The sequence below is a fragment of the Arachis stenosperma genome, chromosome 2 (assembly GCF_014773155.1).
Source record: "Arachis stenosperma cultivar V10309 chromosome 2, arast.V10309.gnm1.PFL2, whole genome shotgun sequence".
Lineage (NCBI taxonomy): Eukaryota > Viridiplantae > Streptophyta > Magnoliopsida > Fabales > Fabaceae > Arachis > Arachis stenosperma.
Genome location: NC_080378.1, coordinates 106,497,575 through 106,514,093, shown reverse-complemented (window position 1 = coordinate 106,514,093; position 16,519 = coordinate 106,497,575). Strand labels below are relative to the sequence as shown.

The 16,519-nt window shown below is 33.3% G+C and overlaps 2 protein-coding genes across 2 annotated transcripts; one reads left to right on the top strand and one right to left on the bottom strand.

Annotated features, from left to right (window-relative positions):
• Positions 1-3,161: 3,161 nt before the first annotated feature.
• On the top strand, positions 3,162-12,610 carry LOC130963400 (cytochrome c oxidase assembly protein COX15). The gene is made up of 9 exons (XM_057889522.1): positions 3,162-3,399; positions 5,479-5,685; positions 5,772-6,166; positions 9,664-9,962; positions 10,632-10,857; positions 10,948-11,193; positions 11,309-11,419; positions 11,723-11,854; positions 12,176-12,610. The coding sequence occupies exons 1-9, from the start codon at positions 3,162-3,164 to the stop codon at positions 12,350-12,352; spliced, it is 2,031 nt and encodes a 676-aa protein (XP_057745505.1). The 3' UTR covers positions 12,353-12,610.
• Positions 12,611-13,007: 397 nt separating this feature from the next.
• Positions 13,008-14,318, bottom strand: LOC130963399 (anthocyanidin 3-O-glucosyltransferase 5-like). The gene has a single exon (XM_057889521.1). The coding sequence runs from the start codon at positions 14,316-14,318 to the stop codon at positions 13,008-13,010; it is 1,311 nt and encodes a 436-aa protein (XP_057745504.1).
• Between the last annotated feature and the right edge of the window lie 2,201 nt (positions 14,319-16,519).

The following is a 16,519-nucleotide window of genomic DNA, read 5'->3' as shown; positions in this document are numbered from 1 at the left end:
CACGAATCAACATATTAGGGATAATATGGTTACAGGCTTGTCAATGGAGGTGGGTGATGGGCAACAGACGCGTTTTTGGGAGGATGTTTGGCTTCTCGGTGGAGCTCTAAAGGATTAGTTTCTGAGGCTTTTCTCTGTTTCAAACCAAGGTGGATCTGTTATAGGGGATTGTGATTTTTTGGATGGGTTAGAGTGGATTTGAAACTTCCAATGGAGGCAATAGCTCTTTCAATGGGAATCGAAACTTCTGAGTCAATTGCATGAGGCTCTAACCTGTAAAACTAGTACATAACAGAGAGGATAGAGTGGTGTGAAAATATGATAGGTAAGGTATTTTTTGAACTAACTCATTTGTGCAGGTGTTGCAAGAAGAAATACTCCCAGAGGAGGTAACCAGTTTCAGCTTTACTAGGACTATTTGAAAAGATTTTGTTCCACCAAGAGTGGAGCTGTTTGCTTGGTTTGTGTTAATAAGCCGAGTGAATACAAAGGAAAGGCTACGCCGATTTGGTATTATCACTCAGGAAGATAATGTATGTGTGTTATGTAATAATGATGTGGAACATGTACATCACTTGTTTCTAGGCTGTACTTTTGCTTGGCAGGTGTGGAGTGCTTGGATTTCAGCTTTTGGCCGACAATGGTATTGTCCGGCTTCGATGAAAGAACACTTTTTAAGTTGGACAGAGGAACCGAGGAGTAAGGAGAATCAAAAGCAGCGGTTGAGGTGCTTCTGTGCGATTCTCTAGAACATTTGGATAGAAAGGAATAGGAAGATATTCCAAAATACAAGCAAAGACGTTGAAAAAATTATCAACATGACCTTCATTAGCGCTAACGAGTGGAGTGGTGTGGATCCGTTTTGTTGTTGATGGCTATGCCAGAAATGATTTGGAGATCGTATTCGTGTTGTTGTCTTTATTTAGTTATATTGAATTATTGACTAGTTCTGTTTGCTCCACCTTATTGTGTTGAGCTCTTGTTTTTTAAAAAGAAAAACATGTTCATCAATATTTTATTTCTTCATAGAAAACTTATACTAGAATTATCACTTACACCCCATTTGTGTGACTTATTTCTACAAATGCATTTGTCATTTCACAAAATGAAGGACCATCTTGAGACCAAGCTTTTTCTGCTATGTGCTTAAGCTCCTTGACCCTTTTCCTCATTGCACAAACCCTCCCATTGATGAATGCTTCAAAAACTCCAATTGTGGTGCCCAATAAGGCACTAACTGATGCTCGAGATTTAGGGACGCCATTCCATCCGGCATCCTTGCCTGCTGTGATATTCTGTTTTCCACTACTATCAAGTATGGGTGTTTAAATTCAAATTGATTTAAATTAAATCACTCGTTCAATTTAATTTAAATTGAAAATCGATTAAAACCGCACTAATTTAAATTTGATTAGATTCTATTTTTTATAAACCGTTGAATCGGATCAGATTTCGGATATATTTTTCATAACCGATTCAATTCAATCCAAACCGATGTGCTATATTATTATTATTTTATTATTATATTTACAATTATACTTATAATATGTTGAGTTTGTTATACATTTTTATATTATTCATGTATTATTATTATTTAATAAATATTTTATATTCTAAATGTTATTTATTTATTTATTTTAGGTTTAATTATTCTGTTGGTCTCTATAATTTCGCAAAATTTTCAATTAGGTCCCTATATTTTTTTCCTTTTAATTGGGTCCCTACATCAATTTTTTTTCAATTGAGTCCCTATACTTTTTTTTCCTTTTATTTGAGTCCCTATACCAATTGTTTTTAGTTGGGTCCCTATACAATTAAACTAATTACTAGCAAGAGGGACCTAACTTAAAAAAAAAATTGGTGCAGGGACTCAATTAAAATGATAAAAAGTATAGGGACCTAATTAAAAATTTTGCAAAACTATAGAGACCAACAGAGTAATTAAACTTTTATTTTAACTAACCTATAATTTTATCTCTATTGTTATGTTATCGTTGGCTTTTTAATATATTGTTGAGACTTGTTATGTCATTATTAATTATTTAAAATTTGATGTTAAGGCTTGTTATATGTATTTAATTTTTTTAATTTACAAAACCGCAAATCCAATCCAATCCAAATACTTGAAATTGGATTGGATCAGATCAGATTTTTTTAGAAAAATAATAATTCAATCTAAACTACACTGCAAGTAAAATTAATATTCGAATCAAATAAATTTTTTACTCAAAATCGATCTAAAGTACACCGCGAACACCCTTGCTATCAAGTGATCCATATATTACGGAGCAATCAATAACATAATCTCTATTTTCAATTTAAGGCGGTAAATGAATAAGGTTAACTAACTCTGCGTTTGGTTGATGTCTTGAAATAATAAAAACATAGACACAAATACACATGAGTACATAGACATAAAAGACAATCAATTTTTTATCTTATTTGGTAACTTAGACACAACAGAATATATAATTCAAAATTTTACTAAAATGTCAATTTTATCCCCATCATTCTTCTCTATCATTATTTTTGTCTAATATCTTCTTTCAAAGTTATCATCAACATCAATACCACTATAATCTTCAACCAAATACAAAAGTAACAATATGCCAATCTAAATTAAATTTAATAAAATCAACAAAAATTTTAATTTGTTGCATATCTATAAAATAAAATACACAGATAATTTTTTTTTAATAAAGGGATAATAGAAGAGGAAAAGATCAGAGACGCTTCTTTCTGAAAAGGATGAACGACGTTGGTAGAGAGAGGATGTGGAGGGAAGCGCTGGCGAATCTGGATGACGATGGATTTGAACTCTCGTAGCCCGAACCCTTCGAAAGAGAAGGAGGAGCAGAAGGGTTCTTGATGGAGGAGCAATAGCTATCGACGACAAAAAAAAATGAACGCAGAACATTCATCTACATAATAAAATTAATTGTAAAACCAGAACATTCATCTACATAATCAAATTTAAAAATAAAAATAAAGAAGTACAAGAAGATAGAAACAAAATAATCGTAGTACAATGATACTTACATTAATATTAATCAACTACAATCAAAATTTAACCGTCAAACTAAACTCAACCAAATCTGTGTTCAAATATTATTATCTAAAAAAGAAAAAATCTTTGAGGTAAAGTTGAAATAGATATAATAATGGACACCTGCAGCACTCACATTGACGGCGAGTCTGAAACGGTGAGGGAAGAGCGATGCGGTGAGACCCGTGACAAGGAGGGAAGGAGGCACGGCGAGATGCAGAAGCGCAAAGGTAAGAGGCAGAAGAGAGACAACACAATGGTGAGAGGAGAGGTTGAGTCGGCAGAGTTCCAAGTGAAGGATGCGGCTAGCAATGGCGGCAAGGAGATTGAGAAAGGCCGGAGGCGAGACAGTGGTATGATTTCTAAGAAAGAAAGAAAGAAATAAAGAAAGAAAGAAAGAAAAAAGGAAGGAAGAAGATAAGAAGGGGGTTGAGGCACTCACAAGGAAGAGAGAAGGGCCAAATAGTTTGGATAAATCTGAAATTTTCAAAAAATACTCAGGATAAATTTGTCAAAAATTTTAGTTTAATTTGTGTCTCACGATGAAAATTCGTATCTCATAATTTGGGAAAGACACAAAATACACGTATTTTATGTCCTCTTGTGTGTAACTATGTCTCTCTCTTTTTTATGTCTCACAAAATAAATAACACACATGTACTTGGACAAGAACACTAAACAAACACTACCTAAATGACTTAACCTGTTTTTAGTTAATCAAACATTTATTTTAACTTAATTAACCAAACTAATTTTACATGATAAAATTGATTATTAATGAATTAGAACATAAAAAAATATTTTTAAATATTTTTGTAAATAAATTGAATTTTTTTAGATTGAAAAACTGGTTTTTTACACCGAAAAGATGGGTTTTAAAAAAAAATCTGACTTTGAACAAAAACAATTTTCTAAAAAAAACGAACTTTTTTATTTTAAAATTGATTTAAAATTTAATTAGATAAATTTGTGAAAGTAAAAGATTAATAAAAATTATTAAATTTTAATTTTTTTATATTTTAAATGATATTATTAAATATTGATTAAAGAAAAATAAGCTATTTTTACTCAATTAACACTTGTTTTAAATTTTAACTTTTAATTGTTATTTTTTGTGTTTTTTCTTTCATTTCTTTTTGCATTTGTTCGTTGTTCCTTTTTAAAAATTTCGACTATCACTGATTTTTTACCCCTTTTTTTCATTTTAAATTCAAAAATTAATATTAAAATTCAATTTTTTATAGTTCAATAAATAATATGATAATGTATTGAATTTTTATGAACATATTTAAAGGTTTTGGGTAAACATTTAAATTTAGTGATGTATTATCATCCTAAAAAAATAACTATTTAAAAACATAAATTTAATTGTATATCACTCCTTTTAAACACATAAATTATTTTAACCACGTAATATAAAAAACATTAAGCTTACTAAAGAATTTTTTTTTTGTCCTTATAAATTTATTTGATTTTGAATTTTTGAAAATATAAAATGTAGAAGTAATTTATTTATATTTTAACTCGATACATTAGCACCATTTTAGCTTATTTCGTTATTATTTCATTTAATAATTAGTGCAGACCGTTAATTATAATTACGAAAATGGACTAATTTCAAATTTAATTGAAGAAAAATCAAAACATATTGTTAGGAAGAAAAAAAATATTTAAACCAATATTTTAAAAACTAGTCCGAATTGGCCAATCGAACCGTTTTGACCAGGAATCAGGAAAAAAAAGGTCTAATCCACTATTTATAATTTCATAAACCGTTTTAAAATTGTTGAATCGGCAAAAAATTAGCTGGTTGGATTGGATTAAAAACCGACGGAGTTTGTATAAACGACGTCGTTTTGATTTTTTAAAAAAAAAAAATCCACCTTGTCAGACTCCTCCACCTCTTTCCCAACGGAAATAGATCCTCTACATTTTTTTTGTCATTGGAGAGAATAAAGTGTAATCTCCTACCTTTAATTCTACAAGTGGGACCAGAAATAAATGAGAGAGAGAATGCAATGAAGGGTGAAATCTTTCACTGGATAACATCCAGTTTTTTTTCCACTGGAGAGGATCCACTCCCTTCCCGAACCCCCCTCGCTCACGAATTTCACACTCACTCTCAGACTCGGACACTTGACACTCTCACTCATCCCATCTGAAGTCCAAAATCCTAGCTTCCTCCGATCCTCAACAGTTTTGTCGCAATACCGTTGTCGTCCGTGGCTTCCTCCTTCCCTTTTTCCAAACCCAAGCCATTTCTTGTTGGCTGTAGCTCGGCACGTCGTCCTCATCGTCCCTGACTTCTCTGTTCAAGGCTTGGAGTAGTTCGCCGTCGTCTCGTTACTCGTCGTCTGTTTTTCCGTCAAAAGTTAGTGTCGCTGCTTTCACTTCTCCGTTTCTTCACTTCTTCCTTTTATCAATCTGTTTAGTCCGATGTTCTAAAAATTGGACCGGATTGGTCGGTTTGACCGATCTAACTATAAACCGACAACAATTACGGTTTAATTTGTCTCCTGAAACCGTTTCTCCAAAAACCGAGGAAGAACTGCCGAACTGGCCGGTTGAACCGGACAGGGAACCGACCGGTTTAAAAGAAACGGCGTCCTTTTTCGCAAATTTGGCTTACTTTCATCTTGGTTCTGAAGCTCCCTTTGTTTCTTTCTCCCTTTCTCCCTCCCTTTCTTTCATTCACAGAAACTTAGCCAAAAAACCCTAGCACTGTAAGCCTACACCACCGCCGCAAGGAGTGGCATACTGCCGCCGTCCGTCCGTCTATCTAGCTTCCCTCGTGCTCCAAGTCTTCACCACCCCTGTTCGCTGTCACCGATCGCAGCTGCTTCCTCGAGCTCGGCGTCCCTCGTCTTTGTCTGTTCAGCCGCGCTTCCGCCGCCGTTTGTTTGCCGTTCACGTTCGCGTCTTCGTTCAGCCGTCGTCTTCGTTCGCGTTCTTCGCTGTTCAAGTTTGCTCGGCGTTCACCGTTCGCGTTCACTCGCCGTTCACCCTTCGGGTTCGCATTCGCATTCGCATTCGTCTGGAAGCCACGTTGCTCTGCTTCAAACTCTGCGACCAACCCGCGCGCTCCACCTAGCCGTCGAACTGCTCTCTTTTGTCGCCGCCGTGAGTCCGCTAAACCCGCCACCAGACAATACACTCACTCAACACCAATACTCTGCTTCAAACTCTGCAACTTCTTATTTCTATTACAATAAGTAATTATTTGATTTAGTAGTGGTTTGGATTTTTTTCATAGACTGAATTAAAGTTTAAGTTTTACAATAAGTAATTATTTCGTTTTAAGTTTACCGCACTCAACATGTTTGATGAAATGCTTTAACCATATTTCGGGTTGTTTTTTATCATTTCTAGCTTTTAGAAACTTAGTAAGTTGATTGCATGTGAAATTAGAATAATCGGATCTTAGTAATTAGGAAATATTAGCTGCACAAATAGCATCTTTATAGAAAACATATTAGCATGATGATTCCACTTGCATTAGTGTTCTTCTTGTAAATTTTTGGGCTGCTGTTGTTTTAATTTGCTAAATTGTTAGGTTTCTGCGATTTAATTTGTTGGATTTTCTATTTAGGTCTTGTTCTTGTTTATTTGCTAAATAATTGTTGTGTATTTATTGTTGTCTTTGAGATTCTTGCTGGATATTGGTGATCATTGATTTATTATATGCTTCATGTTTTCATTGTTTTCTTCTTCTGAAGGAAAAAAAAATTATGTTTTCATTGTTTTGTTTCAGAAATTAATTTTTTGTGATCAATGCTCAAACTCTAAATGCTGTTCTGCTGGTTTTGCTGTGTTTGTTTTGTTTCAGAAATCATTTTTTTGTTATCAATGCTCAAACTCTGAATGTTCTGCTGTTTTTGTTTTGTTTCAGAAATCAATTTTTTGTGGTCAATGCTCATACTCTGAATGTTGTTCTGTTTTGTTTTAAGGCTGTGTTTGGAAGAGATGATTGATTTCTGAGTGTTGTTTTGTTTTTGTTTTAAAGCCGTGTATTGTGTTCAATTTTCATTTTGTAGGAAATTCTGAGGTATATAAGAATTAAGAAGGAAGACTATTTCAATGGTATTACTCTGTTGATTCTGGTTCGCTACAAGCTTGAACATAGAATTGAAGAGAGAAACCCTTTATTATTTCATCATTGGCCTATTTTTGGCATTGCATATCATTGTAGTTTGTTTATTCATAGAACTAGTTGTTTATGATCCCCTTTTGAAGTAAAAAAGTGCAGTAGAAGAGTGTTTAGAACCAGTTGCTTTATTCATTGAATTTTTATAGAATTAGGTGTTTATTATAAAACGGTTTTCCCTGTTGAATTACGGTTGAACCGGTTGAACCAATGAACTAATGAACCGGTAACTAAAACGGTTTGATGACCGGTCCGGTTTTCAGAACCTTGGTGTAGTCTGAAAGTTCTCTTGTGAGTTGTGAATCGATTAACGGAAAGGAAATCATTATTCAAATTTTGTGCTGCTACTCATTGATTTTGTGCTGTTGCTGTGTTTTTAATTTCTGTAATTTTTGTTGAAATTTGGTTGCTGCTGCTAAACAGGGAAATCAAATAAATACTGAAATTTTGTGCTTCTGCTCATTGATTTTGTGCTGCTGCTATGTTTTTAATTTCTGTAATTTTTGTTGAAATTTGGTTGCTGCTGCTAAACAGGAAAATCAAATAATTACTGAAATTTTGTGCTTCGGCTCATTGATTTTGTGTTACTGCTGTTTTTTCAGTTTCTAAATTTTTTTTTGAAATTTTCTTGCTGTTGCAAAAAATAGAAATCAAATCATTATTGAAATTTTTTATTTTTGTTTATCTTTATTGATTTCAGGTTTAGTGTGGTTACTTATGCTTGTTTTGTAATGTTTGTTGGGGATGCTGATTGTTCTTGATTCTTGGCTCTGTTTAGCCTCTTGTTAATGGTGTTTTTGATTGGGTTTATCCTTTGAGAGCTGCTGTTAGTGTGGTCTGGTGTTTATTATTGATTTCAGATATGGTCTTATGGATGATTATTTGATTTCTGGCTGTGCTGCTGCTGTTTTTAATTTTGTGCATGATTTATTAATTTGAGTTATGGATGATAGTATTAATCAAGAAGCAATTGCTAATAACAATGCATCTGTGAATAATGACTTGCCTGCCAATCATTCTACTTCGAATGAGGGCTGCTAATCCTAATCCTCCTAGTTCTAACGATAGTCAGTCACAAGGTTCTAATTTACGGGGAAAACAGATTTAGCTCAGAAATATGTTGCTCTACAAATAGTGAATGGAAAACCACAATATCAATGTTTATTTAGCTTCGAATAATTATATTTTAGGATGCTTATTTATAATTTATTTATTATTTTATTCTAAAACGGTTCTTCCGGTTGAACCACCGGTTGGACCAATAAACCAGTGAACCAGTAGTTAGAGCGGTTTGATGATCGGTTTGGTTTTCAAAACCTTGGTTAATAGGCTCCGTTGTTGCAGTGTGATTGTTAATAGCTTAATTGGAATTGATTGCTAATTGCCTAATTGATTGTTACTATTATTGGGTCAAATTAAGATATTATTGTAATATTGACTAATTTTATATTTATTTTTGTATTAGTTATTTTAGAATTTGAAATTTGATTATTGTTAAAGTGTTAATGAAGATATATATTTCCAAATTTAATTTTACATTCTTGATTATTTTATATTTTTATTTAAGTAGGATTGGATCAGCCGATTCAACCAATAAGTCATTGGTTGAGCAACTAAGACAAGATAAGCGGACTAGCCAGAAATTGTCTTGTAAAAAGTTTGCGGTCGTCGTCGCAAAACCTTGGTTAAACCTCTCGTACCCAGAGGCTTCAACTCAATCCTCTAAAGACTTCACAGAATAGAGAAAGAGAAAGAACATGTTGGGAAGGCGATTCCTAAGTTCAATTGTGAAGCGCAACAAGTATTCTTCATATCACAATCACCAACCCTTAATAAGAACAACAAAACCACCCTCTTCTTCCTCTTCATCCACCCATGAAACCATCAAGCTTCTCTCTCCTCCCATCATTGCTAGGCACTACTTCATCAATGCTTTTCGTCATCGTCCCCTTCTCAAGGTCTTTCATTTCCCATTTCCCTCTCCAAGTTTCAATTTTTATTTTTGTTTTCCTTTCATCCCTGTTATTTATTTATTTATTTTTTTAAATTCTCACAGCATCGAGATGCTTTGGTCCAGCATCAGTTTGTTGAACACGTGATTGTAAAATTAAATTTGAATTTTTCATTAATTAATTTATATACAATTTTGCTAAGCTAAGTGTTAAGTTTTCAACTTCCATACACCTAATTTCAATTGAATCATGTATCACAATTAAATTTCAATGTTCTTTTTGGGGAAGAAATTTTTTTAGCTTACTTCTTGTTGATCTAACTATATGTGTGAAGAATGGGTAAATGTAGTTAGATTTGTTGTTTTGTAGCTTCCTTCTTATCATTGTTCTTTCATTATAAACTCAATCCATTACATTAAAGATCTGTTTTTGGTTCTGATCTTCAATGTTGTTCATCTAGTGTGTGTGAATGTTTGGTACATGTGGTTTAATTGAAAGGGAGTTGTGGTTGTGCTTTGTAGGGACAGAATGTGCCTTGTTTCAGGAGCTTTTCTAGGGCAGCCTCTGTTGGAGCTGAGCAGAAAGAAGGGTTGAAACTGCTTGTGAATGGGGGTGTTCAAGCCCAGAAAGCGGTTGGAACATGGCTGTTTTGCTCAGCCGCATGGGTGTTTAGTTTGGTGGTACTTGGTGGCATTACCAGGCTCACCAGATCCGGTCTTTCCATGACCGATTGGAAGTTCACTGGTACTCTCCCTCCGATGTCTGACGAGGAATGGCATCAAGAATTTGAGAAATATAAGCAGTCGCCTGAGTACAAGCGGTAAGGCTCCAAGTGCTACTATGACCGGTTTCTTGCAAGCTCGCAGTGTCACCGCAAGCTTGCATTACATAGAGATGAGCATATGCTGCGGTAAACATGTTATTTATGAGGGTTTTTTAGGAATTACTGTATAATTTCACTCGTGCAAGAATGACATGATTGTGTATTTTAGGGTACAAAGGTTGCAATTACCATAGGATATAATTTTGTGGAATAGTTTACTACCTTACTTCATGAACCAATGCCCAAATGTTTTGTTTGGAACTACTCCAATACTCGTGTGCTGTTTCTATATGGAAATAGGGAAAATGCAGTTAACCCTTTAGCTCATTCCCTTCTCATAATAAACTTTAAAAATGTTTAATTTAATTGTTAATGGTACAAAAGTCCTTTATTAACTTTTCATTCAAAATTACTCATTGAATAATGGATAGTTTTGCCAATAAAACAAATTTTCTGAAAGGATATTGGTTAACAGGAGATCTTTTCCACGCCGTTCGACAATTTTAGGGACACAAATTGCAAATTTTAGAAGTTTAAGGTTTAAAGTGTTAATGGGCCAAATTTTAAGGGGGGGGGGGGGTAATTGCACTTTTTTTCCTTCTTAATGATCCTGTTTGCAGTTATTATGGATGTTGTGATGGTAATTTTGTTTCGCATTTGTCTCAGTGTTAACAAAGGGATGAAACTTGAAGATTTCAAATTCATATATTGGATGGAATATGCACATAGAATGTGGGGAAGGGCACTGGGAATTCTGTTTGTGTTGCCTTATTCATATTTTCTCCGGAAGGGGTACATTACAGTGAAATTGGGACTGAGACTCTGTTCTCTGTTTGCTCTGGGTGCGGGGCAAGGTTTCATTGGCTGGTGGATGGTTAAAAGTGGTTTAGAGGTTGGAGAATTGGATAAAATAAGTTGCTCTATTTGTTTGAAGTTAAATTGGATAGAACTACCTCATTCTAATAACATTTTCCTTCCTTAGGAACCACCATCAGAGTATGTGCAACCAAGGGTAAGCCCATATCGTCTTGCAGCTCATCTTACGTCGGCATTTGCTATTTATTGTGGTCTCTTTTGGACTGCATTATCTGTTGTTATGCCTGAACCACCAGCTGAATCACTAGCGTGGGTTCGTGGGGCTGCCAAAGTGAAGAGACTTGCATTACCTATCAGCTTACTTGTCGGTCTTACTGCTATCTCGGGTGCATTTGTTGCTGGAAATGATGCTGTACGGTAGCCTGGTTATTCAGCAGTTTCATCCCTTTGGTATTTGTACTTGACATAATAGTTGAACCTTTGATGAGGATGAAGGATAATTGTTCTGCTTGCATGTTGATTACCAGGGGCATGCATTTAATACATTTCCGAAGATGGGTGATACATGGATACCTGATGACATTTTTGAAATGACACCTCTGATTTGGAATTTCTTCGAGAATACGTCAACTGTGCAGGTAAATTATTTGTGCTGATATAAATGAAGAAGTTTGAAAAATCACAATACCTTTCTTCTCTTGACTTTTTGTATGGTTGGTTTTTTAAACCTTTTAAGTATTGAGATATTTGAAGTCATTGTTAAGAAATGCTTTTTGAAGCACCTATATTTGGCATGAAAGCCATATATTTATCCTTTTAAGTGTGTCTTGATAGGAGAAGTTTTGATTTCAAATCTCATTTCTTTATTCCTTCAAAGGTTTTTTAAGCCTATACATGGAAAATTTAACACAACCTTCTAATAATTGTTTTGCCTTCAACAGCTTGACCACCGTATACTTGCCACTGCATCTCTACTTTCAGTCGCCATTTTATGGTTGTCGACAAGAAAGCTGGACATACACCCTGCAGTAAGAGCACTGATTGGGGGCACTCTTGGCATGGCAGCTCTTCAGGTCATTACTTCAATTTTCAGTTTTATATCGTCTTTTAACATTTATAAGTATGTTCTTGACCAGCTACTTTGCAATAGTTACCTCTTCTCTCTTTTCTTGTTGATTGCACCTTCTAGACAGACAGTAGGTAGGCAAAAGAGTTAACAAGGTGTTAAGGTTTATCAAAACTGCAAGTTTTTGCCGAGGAAATAAACTGTTAAAGTTTCCAGTGCGATAAAAACTTAATGTTTCAAAATCTTAACAAATGCCCTTAAAACACTGGTAAGCAAAACCTTACTTTTATGATTAGATCATGAGGTATATTGTGGAATATGGTTACAGGTGACCTTAGGAGTTTCAACACTTCTCTCATATGTACCTGTTTCACTGGGATCTGCACATCAAGCTGGTGCCTTAACACTTCTTTCATTTATGATATTGCTTAACCACACAACTCGAAAGCCTTCATTATCCCTTCTCAAATCATTACCTGCAGTTGTCAAATCACAAAACTTCTGATAGTATCTATATTACTTGACAAGGGAATTGCTATTATTTTCAATTTACTTGATAAAGTTTTCATTGAATCTGGAAAATTCATGATGGTACCACCAATCTGTTAACTGTATCATCTGTGTGATTTATGCATTAAAAGTTAGTAGAGAATCATCATGTAATCTAATGTTTCTTACCTTTTTTTTCCCTTGTTATTTCTTACTATTACTTTTGATACATGCTTAGTTCAGTATAACAAATAAAAATGCTTAGTTTGGAATCATTTGATTAGAGCAATGTAATTGTTACCTTAAGCAATACTGCATCATGTAACACAATATAGTACTGATTGGCATGTGATTGAAAAGAAAATTCTAAACAAAATTGACATTTCATTTGTAAAATTTGAAATGGTTAACTTTAGTCTGAATTTCTCATGCAAAGCATAACAGCAACAAAAAAAAGGGACCATAATGGTTTATTCTTCATAGAAAGCTTACAGTAAAATGCTTTATTTCATTAATCACACCGCATGTGTGTCTGACTTATTCTTACAAATGCTTTATTTCTTCATAGAAAGCTTACAATAATGTTGCCACTAATCACATCCGATGTGTCTGACTTATTCTTACAAATGCTTTATTTCTTCATAGAAAGCTTAGAATAATGTTGTCACTGATCACACCCCATGTGTCTGACTTATTCTCACAAATGCATTTGTCATTTCACAAAAGGAAGGACCATCTTGAGACCAAGCTTTTTCTGCTATGTGCTTAAGCTCCTTAACTCTTTTCCTCATTGCACAACCTTCAATGTCCTCCTTATCCATTATCTTACATATAGTTTTTGCTATCTCTTCACTTCCAACTACATTTGTAGATTGTGTCACATTCAATCTAACTCCAATTCCAATTTCTTTAGTTATAATTTCAGCATTCATCATTTGATCCGCAAATAGAGGCCACGCCACAATTGGAACCCCACATGACACACTCTCTAGTATTGAGTTCCATCCACAATGTGACAAAAACCCTCCGGTTGATGAATGCTTCAAAATCTCCAGTTGTGGTGCCCAATCCATTACCACCAATCCCTTGCTTTGTATCTTGTAGAATTCATCTGGGAAAGAACTGACTGATGCTTGAGATATAGCAACGCCATTCGATTCGGCATTCTCGCCTGCCATGAGATAATGATCATCCCCAGCTTTTGTAGATGGTGATGTTAAAGACCAAACAAATTTCTTCCCACTTAGCTCCAACCCCAAAGCCATGTCTTTGACTTGTTCATGTGACATTGTGTATCCACTACCAAGTGATACATATATCACTGACTCTTCTTCTTGCTTGTCTAACCAATCAATAACATAATCTCTATTTTCATCCTCACAGCTTTGCTTTTTAGCTTCCCTAATCAATGGCCCAATTGGATAAACTGTTACCTTAGATATGTTCCCACTTCTTAGTGCCACAATTGTCTTAGCCTCTAGCTCATGAAAAGTGTTCACAAAAATCCCATCAACCTTTCTTATCTGCTCACAAATTTGGAGATATTCATGATACAATTGATCATTCCTATCAAGCAATGGTGTGAACAAATCACAAGGGCTTATGGGGTTGCAACCAGGAATTTGGATACACTCCTTTTGATCTGTGTACTCACCTTCCACCACTTCATCTAATGTTGGGGTGTGAAGTGTAAGTGCAACATTCCATGCATTAGAAGTGAAAAAAACAAGCTTTGACATGTTGAATTTTTCAGCAATGGGCATCACTAGTGATCCAAATAGGTCTGTGATGAGAATGGTTGGTTTTGGTGATGTCATGGTGGAGATTTCATGACAAATATGTGGGATTAATTCTCTCATTAGCATTGCTAGCTTTGTTCCTGTGTTTGTATTAGTAGGAATATCAATAGGTGGGAGATGAATGACATGAATGATGTGAAAGAGGTCATGCTTCATTAATGATTGAACAATATTTGTTGCCATTTGAGGCTTAGAAGAGTTGTTCTTTATTGAAGCTACGAATATGGTCAGTTTGGTAATTTTCTTGTGTGACACAAGTTTTTTGGTAAGTTCAAGAAAAGGGATTATGTGACCCAAGCCTGGTGGACAGAGAATTGCAGCATGATAATCATGTGACCCAAGCCTGGTGTTCATGATTGACATGATTATGGAAAAGTGAATAAGAGAAATAATGAATGAAACTATGCTCGAGATGATGTGAGATTTGATGATTACTGGAACTATTTTGTTGCTTTTATAAGTGAGATTTTACAATGAATGGATGTAATTCGTTATTTTTATAACTACTCATGCAACATTTTTTTTCTATACAATAACCCTACTATTTGATTAAGAAAAAGTACAGAACGATTTTTTAGTGAATAAATATTAGTTAATTTTTAAATTTTATTTTTCTTTAAATTTCGAATTTTAGATTTAAAATTTAAGATTAAGAGATTCTTTTATTTAGAAAATAAAATTTTGAGATAATAAAATAATTTAAAAAAATTAATTGATATTTTTAATAAAACAATTCATTTTTAATATTATTTTTTAATTATTTACACCGTGAAAACTAACATTGATAATGTAACAATTTATTTTTCTCAATCAATAAGTAGATTTTGACTTTTGAGTGAAGGAGTTGCTGATTAACCAATGTGGCCAAGTGGTATTTCTTGATGATATCACATTATCACCACATTCCACATTATACTGTTTGTCTATTTCCCATTTTGCTGAGTTGCATGAGCAGAGAAAATGAAGGAGCATAATAAGACAATTAACCCTGCACTCCATTCCAAAAACCACCTTTCATTGCATATGAGTATTTTAACATTAAAAATCAGTAATTAAATCAATTATTTATATAAAATATAAAAATATAAAAAAATATGATATTTACACCAAAAATTAATAATGTAATTATATATAAATACAAATTTTGTTTAACTTATTTTAATTTATATTTTGTATTTTGAAATGAATTTTATATAAATGACTAATTTAGCAATTATTATTTGTATACAAATAATATAATTAGATATAAATATATATTGAAAATACATGATAACTGATCTAATGATTGAATTTAGGAAGTATGATTTGTTGCATTATTGATCAATTCTAGCAAAATAAGAAGCGTCAACATTTTTAAGAGGAGGTGTTACTTTCGTTTTTTTTGAACTTCAATGCAAACTATAAGCTGATGATCACACTACTATGGTGTCATTTTTATTTTCATATTCTTTCCATATCTCTATTACTAATTGAAATGTTAAATTTTCATCAACACATTACCTTAGCTGAAATATGGTTGGCACCAACGAGAATGTAGTCCAATGCCCGAGAAAAAAAAACACGTTGCACAAAAGACAAAGCAGTGTTGACTCGATTGATCAGAAGTTTGGAATATAAGTTAAGAATAGTAGCTAAACATGTAGCTAACATCGTTTCAAATCTTAGTGCGAGTTGAACCCATTATTCTCATTGATACCTTAGGATACTATTTGTAATTGAAATAATTTTTATGCTAAGGTTGGTTAGTATAGTTACTACTAATATGTTAGTAAGAAATAGATTTTATTATGTTAGAATAAATAATTTTCGTTAATCCATATTAAATCATCAAAAATATATATACTAAAAACATATCTGTACTCATAAAAGTGATCAGAAGAATTTAGTTCTTTGATCTTCCTCAATCAAAACCTTATGTATTCTTAATAGGACGGAATCACAACTTATCTGATGGAAAAAGAGCTACGAAAGTGGCTTTCATATCTTGAGACCACAACTCTAAAATTACTATTTATATTTAAGCATGTCATCCATTAAACCTTAAAAAAAAGTATCTAAAACCCAAATAAAGATATTATCTAATTTTATTCTCATTTAATTCTAAATTAAAAGTAATGGTAAAGTATTAAATTGGTCCCCTATGTTTTAGTCTAATTCTGTTTTGGTCCCTAAAATTTAAAGTGTCTTATTTGAATTTAAAAAAATTTCATTTAGCTTCAATATAGTCTTGCCATAAAGTCAATGTTAAATAATTAGTACTTTACCTTAAAAATAATTATAACTTATTCAATTTAGCATTTATAACAATAAATGAGATCACCGTTATATAAATTATTTAATTAAAATAGTATAATTTGTAATTATAATTAATATATATATATTGT